Source organism: Phodopus roborovskii, unplaced genomic scaffold (assembly GCF_943737965.1).
Source record: "Phodopus roborovskii unplaced genomic scaffold, PHOROB, whole genome shotgun sequence".
In the NCBI taxonomy this organism is placed as follows: domain Eukaryota; kingdom Metazoa; phylum Chordata; class Mammalia; order Rodentia; family Cricetidae; genus Phodopus; species Phodopus roborovskii.
The window spans coordinates 10190458-10211294 of NW_026126645.1; the positions used below are offsets into that span (position 1 = coordinate 10190458).

The window sequence follows — 20837 nt, forward strand, 5'->3', positions numbered from 1 at the left end:
CATGTACACCTGTACACCAGAAGAGGGCACCAAATCTCATTATTAGAAGGTTATGAGCCACCATGTGGCTGCCTGGAAATGAACCCAGGTCCTCTGGAAGAGCAGCCAATACTCTTAACCTCTGAGCCACCTCTCCAGCCCACAAAGCTGAAATGTAATATCATGCAACCTAAAGCATACAAGGGATGAGAGAATCAGGATTCGGATCCCTAACACCTCCCAAATCTGTTTCTGATCAGCTGCGCGACTGTCAGTCTCCCAATTTATCCTTCCTAGGGCTGTAGGTCACCCAGTTTCTAGAACTGGGCCCAGAAATGGGCATGTAGATGCCAGGGACCTCAAGAGAGCCCTTCTACTGAGCTCAAGGACAGAGCTCACTCACTCAATATGAGATACAGCTTTCAGTGAGGCTGTGTGTGCATATGCGTGCGTGTGTGTGTGTGTGTGTGTGTGTGTGTGTGTGTGTGTGTGTGTGTGTGTGTATTATTCCGGTGTACACATGGCATGGTGTGCGTAAAAAAAAAAAATCAGAAGACCATTTTGGGTGGTCTTCCACCGTGAGGTAGGAGTTTTCTTTATTGTTCTTCCAATGTGTATGATAGGCTAACTGGCCCAGGAGCCTTAGGGATTCCTCTGTCTCTCTCATCTCAGGACCTCTCATTTCTCCATAGAATTACAGACATTCAGTACGTATCTGGCTTTTATATGGGTCCTGGGGATTTGAACTTAGGTCCTCATGCTTACATAGCAAGAATTCTTATCCATTGAGCCATCTCCCCAGGCCTGAGATACTGTAACACTGGCCTTGGTTTTAGCCTGCCTTTGGCTGGGGGGACAGCCACCTATCTAGATCTGAGAGCTACAGTAAAAGCTTGAAGCCCAAGCAGGGCCCAGTGGGGCATGACTGTAACCCCATACTCAGGTGGAGGCAGGAGGATCAGAGTAGTTCAAGGTCATCCTTGGATACGTTGTGAGCTCCCGACCAGCCTGGGCCATGTGAGACCCTACCACAAAAAAATACACAGAACAGAAGCCTCGCTCTAAGTGCTCAGTGCTCACTGGGTGTTCACCTCCAGGCAGCCAGTGTCTCCCGTAGGCAAAGTGAAGCCAGCGGAGGCCAGGACACCTGGACATCAAGGGGACCAGCAGGAAAGACAAGCTTATGTGAGGACTGGAAGTACAGGGCCCTGAGTTTTATTTACATAGTCCTCACAGAACCTCTTCCCCCTCCACTCCGGAGTTCCACCCCCAGGAGGCAAACAGGCCGGAGCCAGGCCTAGACCCTCCCAGCTGCCCAACCCAGGAGACAGCACAGATACTTCCATCTTGTTAGGGTTCAGCCTCATTGTGAGGGCTGCCATCTCTCAGGTGCTGCCTCCTCAGGGGAGGCTGATGGCACTGGTAGAACGTTGTTCCCTTCTGAGTGGTCAGTCTGCAGGGCTTCTAGTGGGAGGGCCGGTGCTGAGGAACCTGAGGCTCTGACCAGATCGGCAAGGCCTGGAAGGTGAATGTGGAGGGAGGGGTTGGGGAGTTACTAGAGGACAGATGAATGGGAAAACGTTGGTGTGTGTGTGTGGGGGGGGTCACTCGGGGACAGGTGGGACCCAGTACTAGCCTCAATTCCTCCTGCACCTTGCATCGATGCCCACCTTCCTGGGGCAGGAGGCAAGAAGTGCCAAAGTTGGAGGGAAACCTTGTCGGGGCCTGAGCTCCCGCCCAGACACCCCCACCCCAGGTTGGGGACCCTACCAGGCAGGACGGGCTAGTGGCTGACAGATGTCGGCGCTGGGCTCCACAGGAGACAGAGGACCAGAGGTCAAGATTCTTGGGGACAGAGCTTTTCTCAGACTTTGGAGGAAGGATGTCCCAGCCTAGGAGACAGTGCTGTAGAGAGCAAAGGTTAAAGGCATCAGTCATCCCAACTATGGAAAACACCCCTGAGCAGCCATGACCCCTTCCCTGGGGCAGCAGGTACATCTACCCATTAGTTATCCTAGGTCACCCCAATCTCCGTCCCTATTGACCTGGCCATCTCAACCGCTCCCCAAGGTAGATGAGAGGATGTGGATATTAATGGAGTCCTTTCCATGCTGAACTTGGCCCTGAGCACCTACGCTGCATGATTTTGCTAAACCATCCTTGAGACCCTGATGGGGGATGTCCTTCTGTGTGCTGTGAATATGTTTCTCTTATTGGCTGGTGAATAAATGCTGATTGGCCATTAGCCAGGAAGGCAGGGCTACCAGACTAGGAGAATTCTTGAAAGGGGAAAGGTAGAGAAATAGTTGACAGGGAGATAGGATGCCAGGATATTCTCCAGTAAACCAGGACCATGTGAAGATACGTACATTAACAGAAATGGGTTAATAATTAAGAGAGAGCTAGCCAATAAGAAGCCTTAGCCATTGGCTGAACAGTTTATAATCAATGTAAGCCTCTGTGTGCTTATTTGGGACCAAATGGCTATGGGCCTCGGTAGGGCAGGAACTCTGTCTTCAGACCCCAGTGTGGAGAAGTCCCCTCTCTACCCACTTCATAGGGGCGCCAGAGGGTCTTTTCCCTTTTCCTTCTCCTCTTGTCCCAACTGCAGCTACTTTGTCCTTCACCCAGTGTGAGTAGGACGCCCTTTGACTCCCATCCTGACTAGGAGATGGGACGCACAACAGAAACATCAAGGTCTGGGTTCAAATTCATCTCTCCTACCAGCTCCACTCTGCCTCTGTAGCCTGTGTGGCGGTGGGGTAAGACAGTGGCTGCTGTGGCTCTGGGAAACAGCCCTAAGAGCCATGCTTGTGGCACCCAAGAGCTCAGTGAATAGGGCCCATATAGACACCTATCCTAGATAACATGCGGGGACGGGCGCCACCCCAGACCAGGTGAAGCCAGAGGCCTGCTAGCATTCAAGAGCCTTGGGGCAACCTCTCCTCGAGGCTAGCTCGGGATCTTGCCCACACATGCCTTCCTCTAGCCTCTCCAGGCAGGCGGCTTACCCGGGGCAGAGCCAGAGTGTCAGATGCATCAAAGCTTTTCCGTCTATGAATCCGATACCGGTGTGGGGGGTCCAGGATGGATAGTGGGATGCTCACCCTGTGCAAGGGGCACAGCATCAAAATTAGCAGGGGCCACGTTCTGCACCTTACCCTAGTTGCAACTGTCCACTGGGACCTCCCAGGAATTCCAATGCACTCACCTGACTTGTGCAGGCTCTGCCAGAGTCTCAGGACCCTGTTGGTCTCGGGGTATCCCACACAGGCGGCAAGGGGTACCCGGGTCCACTGGCACAGGAAACAAGCGCCGGTTGACACGGTAACAGTACACACCTGTGAGGCCCATGATACCACAGTTTCCCCTAAGCCAGGGCATTTGTTGCCAGGGCCTCTGGCTGTCCCTAGTCACACAAGCAATACCATCCACTGAGGAGTCACTCTGTGCTACTTTTTCCCCTAGGCTCTCTCCTCCCAAAGTCTTGGGTTCACACCTAAAGTTCAGGCAGAAATGTCCTCTCAGCGGCACTGAGAGCTACACCCCACCGTCTCTGAAAGCTGCTACAGAGAGGTGGTTACAAAGGGCAGGACCTAAGCCAGCCAGAGCCCCAGGCCAGAGTGGACCCCACACTGCAGACACCAGGCTGCCCTCCCTGAGGCGCCAGCTCAGAGTGGCCTGTGGAAGTGTGAACTCACACTCATGGTCCTCTTCCACACCACAGCTCTCTTGCAGGCCTGGGAACACAGCTCTGGCAGAGGGGGAGGGGGGCGGACAGAAGATGAGCAGGATGAGTGACAGAGTCCCCTAACCACCCTCCACGCTCCTCATGCACCCTGCTTACTCAGGGGAGTTGCAAATGCAATCCTCTTTGTTGGTTTCTCGAAACCTCTGCAGCACAGAGAAGAAGGTATCGGATTGACTGGTGACTGGAGAGTCACTGTCCAGGGACCCTGGGGCGGGGAAAGCATCGGTGGGTGAGTTAAGGCTGGATGGCGTGGGGCCCCACCTCACCCCTAGGACTCTTCCCCCACTGAGAATGCCAGCTCTGTTTGAGCACAGGCTTGCCCTGACCTAGCCAGCCATCCACAGACAACTCTCTCCCAGAGCCCTTACAGTAACTATGTATCCCTGGCTAGCCTGGAACTCCATATACAGACCAGGCTGGCCTTGATCTCAGAGACTAGACTGCCTCTGCCTCTTGAGTGCTGGGATTAGAGGCATATGTGTCTCCATGACCTGCTTACTTTTTTTTTTCTTTTTTCTTTCTTTTTTGAGATAATGTCTCAAGTAGCCTAGGCTGGCTTCCAACTCAACACTGTAAGCATGTACCTGGCTCACAATCTTCTTTTTTTTAAAGATTTATTCATTTATTATGTATACAGTGTTCTGCCTGCATGTATGCCTGTCTGCACAACAGAAGAGGGCACCAGATCTCATTACAGATGGTTGTGAGCCACCACCATGTGGCTGCTGGGAATTGAACTCAGGACCCCTGGAAAAGCAGCCAGTACTCTTAACCTCTGAGCCACCTCTCCAGCCCCTGGCTTACATTCTTACTAGCTAGAGAAGAGCAGGAAACTAGACAAGGCTCCCACTCTGAGGGAGCTATATTCTAAAGAGGCAAAAGACTGATTAGTCACCAAGGTCTCTGATTCGATCCTGAATGGTGACACTTGCCAGAAAGCTGGAGACCTGAGCTGGGTGGCTTAGTGCCACAGGGCAGAGGTTCCAAAGGAGGTCTGAGAAGGTGACCAGAGTAGAGATCAAGGAAGTCACATGACAAATCAAAAGGATACCAAGCTGGGTGTTGGGGCACACCTTTAATCCCAGCACTCGGGAGGCAGAGGCAGGCGGGTCTCAGAGTTCCAGCACAACTCGGTCTACAGAGTGAGTTCCAGGACAGCCAGGGCTACACAGAGGAATCCTGTCACAGAAAACAAACACACAAAAGAGCACTGGCTGCTCTTGCAGACATTCAGTTCCCACCTCCCACGGGGTGGCTCACAACATCTGTAATGCCAATACCAGGCTCTGATGCTCACTTCTGGCCTCCACAGGTTATCAGGCATGCACATGATACACAGCAGACATACATACAGGTAAGCACACACACACACACACACACCACAATACTTAAAATTGAAAACAAAAATCTAAAATGACAAAATTTCTGCTGCTATGCATTTTAACACTCAGTTGACAGGAATGAGGCAGAGAGGCCAGAGGGGGGACAGGAGCCCTGAGGTGCCGGGAGAAGAGCGGCAGAGGGGAGATATTGCCACTAGTGCTGGGCAGGGGCCTGGCCTCTATAAACGCTGAAATATGGAGCAGCCCTGATTCACTCACTCATTCAGCTTCATGTGTGTCCTTCCAGGCTAAGATTAATCCAGCCCCACCCCTCACCTGCAATCCAATCATAGCCCAGGTATGGCTGGAAGCGCCAGCTGCTCTCAGGCATTGCAGACTCTTGAGAGAAGGTCACTTTGGGCTGAGGAAGTAGAAAAGGAGGGCACGGGCCAGATCAGCAGGGCTGATTCCCCATTTCAGGGGAAACAACGCACTGTGTTTTGACTTAGACTCTAGGTTGGTGCTAACCTCAGCTGGGAAACTCGGAAAAGGGAAGGTGAGTCTGGCCCCACTTTGGGTGTGGCTTTGAACAAGCCTGGGCTCCAAGCCTCAGCCCTTCCACCTGTAAAATATGGTTTTATAATATGGTTTGCCTCCTTCTTCCCAAAGTGCTAAGAACTGAGAGCAATAACTGGACAAACCTCATTGGACCTTCTAGAAGCTTCTAGAAGGGAGGCTTTTCCAAGAACAATTTGTTAGGGCAACTGAGGCTCAAAAAGGTCCCCATGATTCCCAGGCACTCCCGAGTTACCTTAGATGGTTTGCTTGGTCGCGACAGAATGGACTTTGGGACTTGTGTCTTGTGAGGTCCCAGACCTTTTGGTGGCCCCTTCAGACCTTCAGTGGCTAGCAAGGGTACTGAGGGGGGCCACAGACCATCCTGGGGCTCTGGGTGTTGGCACGTGGCAGGTGGAAGAGAGTTCACCGTGCAGTTGTCCTTGTCATACCGAGATATATCCGATGTGTCCTCTCGATGATTGTCCAGTGGCTCCCACACACGTCTTTTGTCCTGTGAGCTTGGGGCCACTGAGGAGGTGCAAGAACTCTCTTGGGACAGTGACATCTCTAAGCTGCTGCTGCTGCTATAGTCTAGGTTTGGCTGAAAAGAAACAGGTCGTGTTACCCCAGCAGTAGCCTGGCCGGTGCCTAGCCACTCTGGCTTGCTCTGAGCACACAGCTCTTCATTCTGCTGTGGCCTCTGGGTGTCCCAGCCCAGACCCTTCCCCCCACTGCCTCAGTCTTGCAGCATCAGTGAAAATGGGTGCATTGTGCAAGGCTGACCCTGGAAGCCTGGACACAGTCACAGGGGGTAGGCACTCTTTTCCTCCACACCCGGGCATTACCAAGGCAGCCACCCACCTGTGACGCTGCTCTGGCCACCGCCCGACACATGGCATTGTGCCTGGCCCACAGCTCCTTCAGCAGCTCCAGGCTGAGCAGCCTAAGCTGACTGGGGTCTCCAGTCTCTGCCATCTTGGGTGTGGGTCACAGCTTCTCAAAGCAATGTCACTGGCCTTGTGCTGCAGGATGCTCAAAGGAAGAGCTCAGGTTAGAGTCTACCTGAAGTCAAAGCATCGATGACAAAGCCTGGATACAGTCACCAGGGTTACTTAACCTCTCTGTGCCTCTTGTCCTCAGCATACTGTTTACCCTAGCATGCTGCCAGTACGGCAACACAGGACGGTGCATGTTAAACCCTTAGGGCGGCAGTTAATAAATGCCCATTACTACAAAGCCATTCGGGATGTCTGGAAAGTCTCCAACATTCTTAATTCCAATCTGCTTTTCCTGCCAACTGTGCTATTTCTTACCTCCAAGGACCACATCTCAGAATGCTGTGGAGAGCTCTTTTTGAATGAATATGGACAACAGGAAACGCTTGCCTGCCAAGAGACTAAGACTCCTGCTTCTTTTACAACCACAAGTCTGGACTACTCCACCAGCACCAGAACTTTAACTCCGGATTGGGTCAGAAGCCCTGATCTGTCCCAGTTCTGCCACCCGACACGCCCCCATGGACTCGGGTCTCCATGCTGTCTGCAGAGGGCGAGCAGAGCAGCAGACCCCAGCTTTTACTCACGTGCACCCAGGCAGGGTGCACATCGAGCCTGGGCGCTTGTCCCTTCTCTACCTGTTCTAGCCGGGAGTAGGCACATCCCTCTGGTCCCAAGATCAGTGGCCGCTTCGGATAGAGGGACTCCAGAGCTTTCCACCCGGAAGCCCAGGTCCCCAGCACGCCGAAGCCCCGCCTCTTCTGGGCGGGGACTCCGATGGTTGTCTTAATTGGGTAATACTGGGGCGGGACCTCCGCCAGCTGTCCTGATTGGCCAATTGGCGAGCAGGACGCCAGACAAACGTTATTCGCATCCGGAAGCGGCAGTTTCAATTTGGAGGTGGGCCTAATGTCCCCTCACTGCTGATTTGTTAACTGATAATGACAAGTCTCCCTACTCGAATTTTACTAAGTGGAAAGACCAGAACTACAGGTTCCGATTGGCCAGTGTGGGCCTATACGTAATTTCCGGATGATTGTGAAGCTGTGATGGGCGGGACAAGCGACGATGGCAACGCAGTCCATCTTTCAAGTTTTTTTATTTTTAAAGAGAAAGTCTTAAAAAGATTAGGCTTGGGCTGGAGAGATGGCTCAGCCGTTAAAGGCTCACAATCAGAAATATAAAAAGATTAGGCTTGCTTCAGACTACGGGCTGCTCTCGGTTAGTGGGGGACAGCGGGTTTGTAGGCGTGCACTATTAGGCCTGCTCTCTTTAACACGTCAAGTCTTTGTGAAGTGCCTACTTTGTACCAGAGATACTGGAAGACAAAGATTTAAAAGAGTGGGGACAGAAGGCGAGAAGTCACTGGCAAAATTACAACATAGATACCAAAAGTCTGGTCCTGCAAAATTAGCCGGGCATGTTGGCGCACACCTTTGATCCCAGCACTCTGGGAGGCAGAGGCAGGTGGATCTCTGTGAGTTTAAGGTAAATTCCAGGACAGCCAGGGATATACAGAGAAAGCCTATTTAAGCCCAAATTTAATGTAACCCAGACCGGCCTCAAACTTGCTGTCAAGAGGTTGACCTTGATTGACTCTGTTCTAACCTGCAGCCTCTACAGCAGCTAATAATAGAATTACAAGCATATTCCAACATACAGTTTGTGTGGTGCTGGAGACTGAACCCGAAGCTCTGTGCATGGAAGTGTTACCTTAATGTTTTTAAGGGCGTGTGTTTAATGCCCTGGGCTGTTAGCTGTTTTCCTTTCTCCGTCACAGAGTCAGAAGGCCAGCCTGCACCAGGAAAATGTCTCGGAGGACCCTTGAAATAAGCGTCCTGGAATTTGCCCTCACTGTCTCCTTTCAACAAGCACATTTTAGTGATATTGTAAGTGCCCATTCTGTGTTGGGTATGAGGAAAGAAGAAAAAATTTTGAAGGTTACCTTTGGTGTCAACTCTAAATGCATCACTGTTAGAGGTGGGTCAACAGAGGATTGACAGGTGGGACAGCGAATGATCAGAGGAAGAGCCGCCCTTAATGTGGGCGGCACCTTTCTACTGGTAGCAAAGGCAAAAAGTCAAGTAACAGGGAGAAACTGTTTTGCCAGTGTGGATGTCTTCTCTGACCTCTTTGACCTTTCAACGTGTCCTCCACACCAACAATTCCCTAGCGTGTTTTAGGCCCTGGAGACGACTTAGAGTTTGGATCTGAGGCTTGTAGGACTGAGCAGCCGGGTTCTAGAGATGGATGTTCCTTCGTATGCTTGGTGATATCTGGAGCTGGCTCTTCAAACCAGAAGTTGCCAGTGACTCTCCTGGTAGTGCAGAGAACGCTGATAACCCATGGCATGAGCTGCTGAACAAGATAAATGTGGCTGACCCACTGCCCCCCCCCCCCATTCATGCTTTTTGAGCAGTAAGGAACTTAGTGACTCTGTGTACTATACTTTGGAACATTTCTGGAAGATTAGGGGATTTGGTGCTTCTGGCATCTCTGCATAAAGTAACAAAGGAAAGGGACCAACCTAGTGATGAAATTTCCTAGTCCTGGATGCACATAAAAGATCTAAAGGTTCTTAAGTGTGTCCTGGGAGAGATGCTTCCCTCCTACAGCCACAGGATTGTGAGATTAGCTGATCTACAATCCAAGGTCAAGTGTCAGCCACCTTGTAAGTAAGGCGAATGCAGATAAAGTGAGCTCACTGACTGGCCAAGAATGGGGTCCTGTAACGGGATGGAGATGTGTGGGAGGACACTGGTTTCCACGGAACTGGGACAGCAGGCTTGCCCACTGTAGTGTTGGCCTCTCCGCCCTTGTCTGAGGGGAAGGGGTTCTGTCTTGACTAAAGGACAAGCTAAACAGGACAAAGCTGACACAGAACCAGTCCTCACCACCCTTAGTTACTTCTGGATCTGTGACTAGACCCAAATCTGTCTATCCCTACAAGACAGAAGCACTACACTCCCTAAGAACTCAAATTGCTTGCTAATGCAAATAGTCAAAGGAAAGAGTATGTAGGGGAATGGATTTTAAGGTGGGATAAGGTGGGCTCACAATACTGGATCAGACTGAATTTGCCTGTTTAGGTTTAATGTTTTAGTTTAATGTCATAGCTCACACAGTAGAAGAAAATGGTGGAAGCTTCACCCCAGCCCCTGGCATCCATACACCCAAAGAGTCTGGAATGTTCTGGTGGAAGTTTCACTCAGTCCCCTCCCCTATCTCTCTCCAAACCCTGCAGCATCTCAGAAAGCCCACCAAATGATGACCCCTCCCCCAGAGGCTCAAGACCACTCCCACAGGGTATTTAACTGGAGGGAGGCAGGTGGAGACAGAATGGCCTGTAAGCTCTCCAGCCAGTCTGGAGCATGTTTGGAAGCAAAGAGGCACCCTGCCTCAACAAGGTTGTCTTGTGACCTTCATGTGCATGATATGGCTCACCAAAATGTGGGCATGCGGTTCTCAAGAGACGTATGTGTGCTGGGGATGCAGCTCTGATGGTGGAGTGCTGTGCAGACTGCACAGATCGCTGGGTTTGATCAGTGCTCTTAACCTCTGAGCCATCTCTCCAGGCCTGCCATTCTCATTGTAAGCACCCTAGTCCAGGGCACTTTCACAGCCCCATCTGGAATGTTCCTGTCCCGTTGCCTGGTTGGTCTCCGTTTCCATCCTCAGTGCTTTCCTCCACCCGGTGCAGTGCAGGCCCATTCGAAGATGTAGCCCTTTCTCACCCCAGGAGCACCTGCCTCGGGAAAACAACAGCCCATTCTGCCCCAGGTCCTATCCGCTTTCTTTCCTCTCTCTCCCTACCACATTCCTTCCACTCTTTGACAGTGAGCACACACTCACTCAGGGCCTCTGCACACTATTTCTGCCACTCACCTTACCCAGATCTCCTAGGACTTCATTCCTCCAGACTATTCTATTCAGGTGTTACCTCAGTTAGGTGTCCTCCAACCACACCATCCTTTTCCCCCTGCACACCTTCCTCACACACTTCTCTTTTGACCTCTTGTCTTTTACCTAAGAGATCTTGGCTCTTACCTGATGGGGGATGTCCTTCTGTATATATGTTTCTCTTATTGGTTGATGAATAAAACAGTTTGGCCAATAGAGGCAGGAAGATAGGTGGGACTAGGAGGACAAGAAGAACTCTGGGAAAGATAGGTGTGTGGGGGGGGTACCTCAAAGAGACTCCATGTAGAGACGGGGAAGATAGGATGTGCCAGGTGTTCTCTGGTAAGATAAGGCCATGTAGAAATACACAGATGAGTAGTTATGGGTTAATAACCAAGAGAGAGCTAGCTAGTAAGAAGCCCTAGCCATTGGTCAACAGTTTTGAAACTAATACAGTGTCCATGTGTTTATTTGGGGCTGAAGTCACAGTGGGATCTGGCAGGACAAGAAACTCCAGCAACACTTATCCAGGCAAGCTCCATAAAAGGCAGGAGTACCTAGAGTCTCCTGCATGCTGGGCAAGTCAATGGCAGGGACCCCCACACACATACATACAGGATTTCTCTGTATAATTCTGACTGTCCTGGGTATCAAACCTAGGGCCTCCTGCATGCTGGGCAAGTCAATGGCAGGGACCCACACACACATACATACAGGATTTCTCTGTATAATTCTGACTGTCCTGGAACTCACTCTGCAGACCTAGAATTCACAGAGATCCACCTGTTTCTGCCTCCCAAGTGCTGAGTGCTGAGGTTAAAGGTGTGTGCCACCCAGCTTTCTGTTTAAGACAGAGTCACTACGCAGCATGGCTGGCCTGAAACTTGCTATGTCTGGGAGAGGGGTTGGTCCCTCCAGCACCCTGTCACTAAAGGGTTAAACCCCCACACCCTTGATTCCCCTGACCTTCCAGTGGGCAGATGAAGCAGGGATGAGTCTGGCCTTACCTGAGAATACTTAACTCTGTGTGTGTGTGTGTGTGTGTGTGTGTGTGTGTGGAGTGGTGTGGTGTGAGACAAGGTCTAGAATATCTTTCCTTGTGAGTCAGCAACAACAGCTTGCTAATGACAGAGGCCTCCTCCACCCCACACCCTCAGGGGCATGCACTTGGTAAACTTTTCTTTCACATGCGTGTATACTAGATCGTGGTGTGTCTCTAGTGGAGGGGAGAGTTGATAAGCTTGGGGAAAATAAGATTTGGGCTCAGAAGTAGGCTTCCCCCTCTCTTCCCTTCCTTCCCCTCCATCAGCCCAAGGCGCTAGGACATCATCAGCTAGTCTTCTTTCTCTGAACTTTGGGCTGAACAAGCTGAATTCTTAGTACACACATCTGAGTGTCCTAGCATTGTCTGCCCACAGGCTTCCAGGAATGTGTGAACTCCCCCAAAGTCCTAGACTGCTAACTGCTCTCCTGAAACACTAGGGCAGCCCTGCAGAGCCCGGTCCAGCAGTGGAGCCAGACACAGCACCTCCTGAGATGACTGTTCTGGAACACATGCATATCCTGTGTGCCACAGGGTGAGGAAGGACGGTGGCGCCTGTACACAAGAAGAGGGGCAGGGAGGTGGAGGGGCTTGGAGTGTGGCACACGCTCAGTTCAAGTGCAAAGGTCAAAGGTCAAAGAGGTAAGGGTGGGAGGCAATAGCCTGTACCAGCCCAGGGTAGCTATGATGCAGAAGAGATCAGGGGCTCGGAGATTCAAGGAATGACAGGTCAGGTACAGTATGTGTGCGGGTGGATCTGATGACCCCTTGAGTTTGTGGACTGGGAATCTGGACGGATGTAGTTACCATCAGCTGAGTTCAAAAGTTTCTGAGATAGACAAGTGGGTGGTAGGGAGGAACCTCAGTCAAGAGGGCACATACACAAGGCAAGGAGAAGCCACCCATGCCTTTCCCACTCCAAAGGGCCCTTCAAGCCAGAAAGGTCACAGCCAAGTTCTCAGAAGGCAGAGTGGGGTGGCCTACTGAGTCACTCATGTTTTACATGAGCCCTGAATGTGTGGAGTTACAGAGAATTAACTCTGTACAGAATCACTCTGGATCTCCTGCCCTCAGAGGCAGGCCAAGTCTTTTCTTCTCAGACCAGCGCAGAGACTTTGCAGGGCCACTGCCAGGCAGAAAGCTCACACAGGGTCACAACTGGGGCTTTATTTTAGTGTCCAACACATCAGCAGAGATACAGGTAACTCAGGCAGGTGCGTCACCTCAAATACACCAGAAGCAACTCGCTGTGTCAGGAGCCTTGTGCGCCCCAGCAAAGATCACACAATAGTTAGCAGCAAGAAACTAAAGTGCTCCGCTAAACATCTCAGGTACTGGCTCTCCCTGCTGGTATAAATGGAATTTTTACTATATAATATAGTTCAAAATTTCATTCATTACTCAGGGGCTATACTGAAAAAGAGTTTATTCTATTTCTCCCTCCCCCCCCCAAAGAATACATTTGTTGGGACCATGTGACACTGATTTGTCCTGACCCCATCTGAGAGGTGACCCCATCTGTCCAGCCTGGCAACACATTCACTACTTCTTCCCATTACATGCTGACCTTGACTAAGACCATCTCTGTCACTGCAAACAGGGCAGCCTGAGAGGCAAGCGAGCACGCAGACATGGGCAGGAGAGGACATGGCCGTGGGGTACCCAATCAGCTGGACCTTGTCCCCAGGGGAGCTTCTGGCTATGGGCCTCAGGGAGGGGCTGGAGCCAATGGTTTATCTGTAAGCACTCTCCACCTGGTCACCCCGAAACTGCTTTTCTAAGACAACCAACCTTGGTGACTGGAATCTTCCCCACTTTGACCAGTAACAATTTCAACATTAAACCATGAGAAATTCAGAGTCCACAGGAGACTAAGCAAACAGCAGGAGGTTTCGGGAGCAGGCTAAGAGGAGGCCCAAGGGTCAGGGAAGTAGGAAAATGGCTGTCAGGCTTCTCATGCTGTTTTGTGGCCAGCTGCAGTTATTGGCACAGGGTGCAGTCGAGAGAATGGTGGCCGCAGGGAGCTTGCAGCAAGGTGGGGATGAGCTGAAGTTAGGGAGGTGAGCTCAGGGGCTTGTGCGCCCTTCAGTGCTAGGTCAGGTAGAGGGATCTGGTTGGTACCTACCTTCTCTAGCCATCCCAGGCCGCCCCCATCTTCCACCACTCCTCCTGCTACATTCTTTAGCCATCTGGATTAAATCAGCTCTCACTAAAAAGCTAGGACTAACAGGCCAAGAGCTGAAATAAGAGAGCAAGGACCTCAATGGCAAAAAGGGAGGCAAGTCCCATGTCATCATATCGGACACCAACAGCATTGCCACATCTGACACCCTGATCCACGTGCCTTCCCTGAGCGCTCGCTCCCTCTGCTCTGGCTGCCACAGCTCCCCAGCTTCTCATGCGAGCCGCCAGAGTCTAAAGCCCAATGTGTTGAGCCTGGCTGCCAAGCACAACTGAAAGGCTCTGTGAGTGGGGAAAAGCGCTGAAGCTGAGGGCCAAGCACAAGATACAAGCCCTCTGGCACAAACTTGGCCCTTTCAGAACTGCATTCTCCCTGCATCCAACTGCATCCAACACTGTCTTTCCCTGCAGGTGCTCGGGCTGGAGAAGGTGGAAGTATCAGCCTGATGCCTGTGAGGGCTCGCTCAGTCATTCTGTAGGCTGCTACCCTCGGGAAGACCTTATCAAATGCACAGTGAATTTCAACCAAGTGAACATGATGAGCAGACACGGACATGCATGACTCCTTGGTGCTAAGCTGTCCAATCCTTGTCAGTCACCTTCAGGGTATGAGCCAGGGGTCTTCCTGTAGGGGTAGGGAGTAACTGGTGCTGAAGGGCTCAAAACAGTACAAGGCAGCGGGTGCTTTCCTTCCTTCTCTCTGCAGTGGCCAAGGACTGGAGCTGACGGGAGGCGCGGCCCTGCCTCTTCTCAGTGCAGGCCTGCCCCAGCTGCCCACTATCTGCTGGGCTGCAGGTACTGGTGTGTGAACATGTTGAGTTCACTGTCCAACCAGCCAGCTTTATTCCTGAAAAGACAAGAGAGCTCTGTACAGATGGCAGACAGTGACAGTTCACACTTACCTGTCTGAACCTTCCCTTAACCCTTCAACAGCACATTTTCCCACTCTGCAGATGAGGACAGAGCCAGGCTTTTTAAAAAAGACGTGGGCTAAGACAGAATCTCACTAAGTAGCCCATGCTGGCCTGGAACTCACAGCCATCCTCCTGCCTCTTTTTTGGTTTCTTTGAGACAGGGTTTCTGTGTAATAGATCCTAGCTGTCCTGGAACTCACATGCACCAACACCACCCGGCAGGTTTTTCTAGTTTTGCTGCAGCCCAGATTCCCAAATTTCTGGAGGTCAGCTTTCTTGATTGACAGGTGAAGATTTGGGTCCTATCTTAGCCTGCCTTTGTGGCTATCAGTGGCAGCAGACACTGTCCTGAGAGCCCCAGCTGGTGAACAGTGTGTTCCTGGTGGTGGGCAGGAAGGCCACCTCTGCACAGGCCAGACATTGACCTGTTGGCACCAGAGTTGAAACCGGCTGAGTACCTCTTCTCCAGCCTTGTCCCCTTTGGGCCTCTGGTGTCAGAGATGGGGACAGGGTATGCAGGTCACCATGTGCTGATGTTACTACAGCCTGAGCAGGTGAGGGCTTAGAGCTTCTACCTTCAGCTGTGGCTGTCATGAAATTAGTGTCTCATCTCACAGATGAAAGCCATGAGGCACAGGAAAGCTGAGGGAGTGCAGGGCCAGTACCCAGAGCCTGGCTTCTCCAACTGGTCCTCCTCCCAGCAAACTTCACAGTTCTACAGAGACCGCCAACCCTGTTTGGTGGAGAGACCTGGTGTGCTAGGCACTCCTGGCTCCCGCTCGCTCAGACAGGAAGTGACTATGATTGACGTGGGTGGCGGCTCTCACACAGGGCAAGCCCTGTGTGCAGCCCGCCTGCACCCCAAGTCCTTCTGGGCATTTCCTGTGGCTCTCTGGACAAGGGACTCAGCTTCCACGGCCACCAATTTTCCTATTAAAAGCAGAGCTGAGGTGGGCATGGTAGTGCACACCTTTAATCCCAGCACTAGGGAGGTAAAGGTAGGTGATCTCAGTAAACTTAAGACCAGCCTCATTCGAATGCCAAGTTCCAGACCAGCCAGGGCTACAAAGAGACCCTGTCTCAAAACAAAAAAAAAAAAAAGGCAGAACTGATGACCCACTCCTCCAGGGATGACAAAACCTGGCTGAGAGAGCCTGTGCCAAGTGCTGAGACCCTACAGTTCAGAGGAGGCAACCCATGTCCTGCAACATCACAGCACTGTCCTGCTTGTTCCCCGGGTCACTGTGTCCCATGTGCAAGCACCCTGAGGTCTGTGACGCTGTGTGTTAAGCCTCCAGCACTAGCACCATCCTGCACTCAGAGCCTGGCAAACATCTCACAAGAGAAAGCTGTATCCCCAAAGAGCACCTGGCGTCCACACTAGAGACAGCAGATAGCAGACAAGCCCCAACTCCCCCAGCTAGGCCAATGGGCCACTTACCTGAGCAATTTGGCTTTGCTCTGAAGTGATTCCAGAGCCTCAACTTTCTTGTTCATGGCAGCAATTTCCTGCTCCAGATTATCTCGGGTGATGTCAACTTGCTGGCACAGATGAGCAAATGTCCCAGACAGTTCCCTGAGGGAACAGAGATGGGATCAACTGGGTATATGGTGGTTTAGGTGGGATTCTACTGGTGGCCAAATCTACCCAATGAGAGCAGCATCTGAGCCCACCCACATCTGCTCTGGCCTGAAGTCCTGTTCCTGGGATCCTTCCCACCTCTGCTGAAACCATGAACCGCCCAATGCCCACATCAAAGATACTGGGCATGGCCATAGGAAACATCAGTCCATTGGTGAAGCTGACCACCATACCAGGGGCCAGGATTCCAATTCTGATGCTCAGCTAAGCAGCAAGAAAAGGGTCTCATCTCCCTCATCCCCAAGCCCAAGTCAGAGAGAGAGAGAGAGAGAGAGAGAGAGAGAGAGAGAGAGAGAGAACACACGCACGCGTGAGCATGCACAAGCGTTGTGTGCTCTCTACCGGCAGAGCTATTACCTAGCCCTATCGATACTCTCTTTGAGAAAGTTCAAAGCAACGAAACATCCAGCACATAGCTACAAGAGTAAAAGGGAGAGCTAGTGCAAAAAGGGTCTGCCATGCCAGTTAGAAGACAACCAAACTAAGCATTGTGGCTCATGTCTGCAATCCCAGGACTCAGGCGCCTGAAGCCGGAAGGTTGCCTGAGTTTGCAATCAGGCAGTGCAAGTTGTAAAACTGCCTTCTCCATGCTCCAAGATGGAGCAACCATGGATACCCCTGATTTACTGAAGCACTGTAACCAGGCTTTGATTTAGGACCCACAGCTCATGCCTTTTAGGCAATCTTTAATATTTATTTATTTAGAGAGAAGGTCATATATAGCCCAGGATGGCCCAAAACTCCCTATGTATCCAAGGATCATCCCCATCTCCATCTCCTGAGTGCTGAGATTACAGGTGTAAAAAGACATAACACCTGGTCTATATGACACTGGGGATCAAGCTCAGGGTTTCATGCATGCTAGGTAAGCACTCTGCCAACTGAGCTCCATTAACCAACCTTAGAAATCTATGAAGCCTGTCCCCAGTTCCCTCACTTTCCCATGCCTTCCCCTCTTGTGGCCCCGGAGGTCTACCCGACCTCAGTCTTGGACCCTTCTGTTATCCCTGGACACAAAGCTGGCACTACACAGTCCTGGGGCCTAGGATGCTGAGACCCAGGTGCTCTCAGGTCAGGCTCAATGGGAGTGGGGGAGAGCCCACCTATTGGGGTGTCCTTCCTCAGGTCCCTGGGCTACTCACTGCTGGACTTGGTGGCTGCAGTTAGAGCCAGTGTAACTGATAATGAGTTGCAGCTTCTCACTGGCATATTCCACAAACTGGCGCTTAAAGGCCCTCTCCTTAGCCTTGGTGGTCCAGGTCAGCCGCTCGTAGACATAGAGGAGGCCATACAGTCCAAATGAGAGGGCAATGAGTCTCCAGCCTACTGCCTTCCACACCTGTAAGGATGCATGATCAGTTTGAGCAAGGTTTATGTGACCCCACTGAGGCTAAGTGGGCAGAACTATCTCCAGCTGGAAGTGAGGGGCAGTGTTGATCACAGAGGATAACTTAGGGTCAGGACCACTGTCCTGATCTAGGTGAGAAATTTGCTTTTTTTAAGGGCTGAGGATGGAACACGGGGCCTCGCACATGTTGGGCAAGCTCTCTGTACTGAGCTTCAGCTCCAAACTGAGAAGCAGGCTTCTTAAAGAGAAACACATGATCCAGAGCAATAGCTTATCCTAAGAAGCAGAATTTGGAATCACTCCCCACAGATGGCTGAAGAGAGTGCAGTTCAGTTACAGAGTGGGGCTTGGAGCTCAGCATCAGGGCTTTCGTGCATCATCCTGGCTGTATGAGTCTGGGCCAGCTTACTTAACGTTTCTTCAATCACAAAGGAGGTATGTGATGTAAGTTTAACCCCCGGGTTGTATATCTAGGTAAACAAGATGCTATAAGACGCTATTAAAGGGTCTGCCAAGGGTCAGAGCTATAGTTTATGACCCTCTTCTAGGCCATATCTATGGAAAAGGCTGCAGGACTCAACTCTCAGTCTTGGGGGAGGGGCCTCAGCTGATCCACCTTGTACTACATGTTCAAAAAGCAATTCCTGACAGTGTTTGACAGTCCCCCTTTGCCACCACTCTGTCTCTCCGCAGTCTACGAGAGCATGAGAGCTTGCCAACACCACCAGGGAGATCTTGGACATGAGGGACCGTGGCTGCCCAGTGTCCTGAGTCAGAACAAGGTGAGCTCCACAGAAACCAGAGGACACTCAGCTGCTCCTTGGGGCTTGCTTCAACCTTTAGTTGTTCCCTGTTGTCTATCTGCTATGGAGGGGAGGGTTCAAAGTAGCGGTGGGTTTCTGCAAGCCATATCCAGGAAATGGGAACATCCTGTTAGTTATGTGACATCTCAGTGGAACATCTGTATGAGAAAGCACTCGGGACACACAGCCCCCTAGGGTAGAAAACACTCACTGAGTTCCCAGGCCCCGCCCTTGCCCCCTCTGCAAGCAGGTGTCACTGACCACTCCTCCAACCACGAGAATGCCCATGGAGGTCCTAGATGTCAGAGAGGCCAGGCCGGTAACCATGGAGACCATAAGCTCCTCCTGTGTGAGGGAGCCCTGTGGCAAGGGAGGCATACTGGGGTTGGCAGGTGTCAGAGGTATAGGACGCTGAACCTGGAGAGATGCAAAGGGATGAGAAGAATGTTACAAGACTGTCGTGCAAGCACATCCTCAATGGCCCTCAAGACTAGACGAGGTAGGACTGGGACTCAGCAGCTCTTCAATTCCCAACAGGCAGAAGAGGGAAAATGAGCTTTGTGTGCACCATAGTGGGGTATTTGCTTCCTAAGAGACGACTAGCCCAAGGTGAGCACGGTGACAGCCATGGGAGGTAAGCCCTGGCATGTGCCAGCATAGGACCTGTCCTGAAAGCAGTAATTCAAGCATTTATGTGAGCATTTGTGTGTGTATGTGCACGCACGTGCACGTCTCTGAGTGTGTGTGTCTCTGTCTCTGAATGTGTGGGTGTGTGTCTGAGTATGTGGGTGTGTACAGGTCTCTGAGTGTGTGTGGGTGTGTGTGTGCGCGCGGTATGTGTCTCCCTGTATTCACATGCAGACACCAGAGCAGAATGTCAGATGCCCTCCTCCCCAGCTTCCTGCTTGGTCTCTCAATGAACTGGAGGCTCTGTTTCTGCCAGGCTGACAAGTCAAATTTGGAGGAGGAGTTAGTGCTTGCACTCACCGAGCCTTCTTCTCAGTCCCTAATGCACTTTCTATTTAAAGCCATGATGCGTATATTTTTATTACAAGCTTTACTTAATTTTGTATGTATGAATGTTTTGTTTGCATGTATGTTTGTGCACCATATATGTGTGCCTGGTGTATGTGAGGGTCAAGAGGGCACTGGATGCCTTGGAACCATCGTATAGATGCTGAGGAGAGAATCTGTGTCCTCTGGAAGAACAAGTACTCTAAACTGCTAAGCCATCTCTCCACCTACCATATTTTTATTCTAAAATATTTTTAAATTTTTTTTTACTTTAAATTTTAAAGTGGTCATTTGTAGATAAGATTTTAAAGTCCTCCTCTCGTCCCCCATCTCCCCTCCCCCCATAGCGTTAAGAATCAAGTCCAAAGCCTCTTGCATGCAAGGCACACACCTTTCCACTGAGCCACACCCCCAGCTCCAAGTGTCTGTTTGGAAGAGCACACACTTAGACAGCACTAGAAAACCCCTCTGGATTTGTAATCAGGACAAGACCAAGTTGGCAACAATGCTGACCACTGGCAGAATGGTATACTGCCATGGCTGTCTGCCTTAGGGACCCCACTAGTAGGCTGACTCCTATATCTGGCGGCAGGGTGACCTCCCATGATGCCCTGGGGAAAGGAGCTTCTTGCCTGATCACTGTAGCCCATCAAGGCCCGGCGGCTGTTCTTAGGGCCCAGGAACCTGTTCACCAGCATTGTCCATCCAAGAGAGAAGTGGAACTCAATGTCCTCCTGAAAGTCAGCGCACAGCTTGTCACAGTTCAGGTCATAGCTGAGGGAGAAGCACTGGCGAGGGACCAGCATGTCTATCTGATTCCGCATGGACACAGGAAGAAGGGGCTTCAAGCCATCTGTCAGGGGAACAAGCGGGGACAGAATGCATCAGTTCAGGCTTGTGACACTCCAGGGCCCAACCTCGGGCATAGTCCACACCAGCTGCTAGGGATGCTGCAGCTCTGTGCAGAAACCACACCCAGGTGGTCAGCAAGTGGGACTGGCTGACGGGTCACCTTCCCAGTCCTGCCAGCAGTCATGCCAAAGTCTCGGCTTGTATACTATCCCATGTGGCTACCCAAGTTCATACAGAATGAATTCAGGATACCAGAACCTGAAGGTAGTGAGTTAAATCACTACCAAAGGTAACAGATAAGGAAAGGTCACCCTAGTTGACTTATATTTTGATTACGTGCATGTGTGTGTATCTGTGTGGGTATGTGTTCACGGGTACAGGTGAATATGGAGATCAGGGGCACAGGATGTCCTGAACGGATCTGAGGTTCAAGCAGCTGTGATCCTGCTGACATGGGTTCTGGAAACCAAAGTCAGGTCCTCTGCCAGAGCTGTACACACTCTTAGCACACTGAGCTCTCTCTCCAGCCTGTCTTC

The 20837-nt window shown here is 51.3% G+C and overlaps 2 protein-coding genes across 4 annotated transcripts in view; both read right to left on the reverse strand.

Moving 5' to 3' along the window:
* Positions 1-1178: 1178 nt before the first annotated feature.
* Positions 1179-6660, reverse strand: Miip (migration and invasion inhibitory protein). Its single transcript, XM_051173726.1, has 9 exons — positions 6472-6660; positions 5864-6211; positions 5389-5473; positions 3827-3935; positions 3681-3733; positions 3191-3320; positions 2991-3087; positions 1750-1884; positions 1179-1443 (listed from the first exon to the last, which is right to left on the reverse strand). Exons 1-9 carry the CDS (start codon positions 6583-6585, stop codon positions 1330-1332), a joined length of 1185 nt encoding a protein of 394 aa, XP_051029683.1. The 5' UTR covers positions 6586-6660; the 3' UTR covers positions 1179-1329.
* A 6029-nt stretch (positions 6661-12689) lies between these two features.
* Positions 12690-20837, reverse strand: part of Mfn2 (mitofusin 2) — a 28298-nt gene continuing 20150 nt past the window's right edge. For all 3 annotated transcript variants that reach the window (XM_051173724.1, XM_051173723.1, XM_051173725.1), the window contains 5 exons: positions 20082-20302; positions 18697-18852; positions 17427-17623; positions 16084-16218; positions 12690-14575 (listed from right to left, as the gene is read on the reverse strand). In XM_051173724.1, the coding sequence (XP_051029681.1) occupies positions 14506-14575; positions 16084-16218; positions 17427-17623; positions 18697-18852; positions 20082-20302 (779 nt within the window). In that variant the 3' untranslated portion in view covers positions 12690-14505. The remainder of the gene's footprint in view (positions 14576-16083; positions 16219-17426; positions 17624-18696; positions 18853-20081; positions 20303-20837) is intronic.

Coding starts and splice junctions, on each gene's coding strand:
- Miip (XM_051173726.1), bottom strand. CDS start 6,585: ATGGCAGAGACTGGAGACCCCAGTCAGCTTAGGCTGCTCAGCCTGGAG. Junction 3,321..3,680: donor TGTGGAAGAGGACCATGAGT/GTGAGTTCACAC, acceptor TGGGCCTCACAG/GTGTGTACTGTTACCGTGTC. Junction 1,444..1,749: donor CCACTAGCCCGTCCTGCCTG/GTAGGGTCCCCA, acceptor CCCTCCCACTAG/AAGCCCTGCAGACTGACCAC.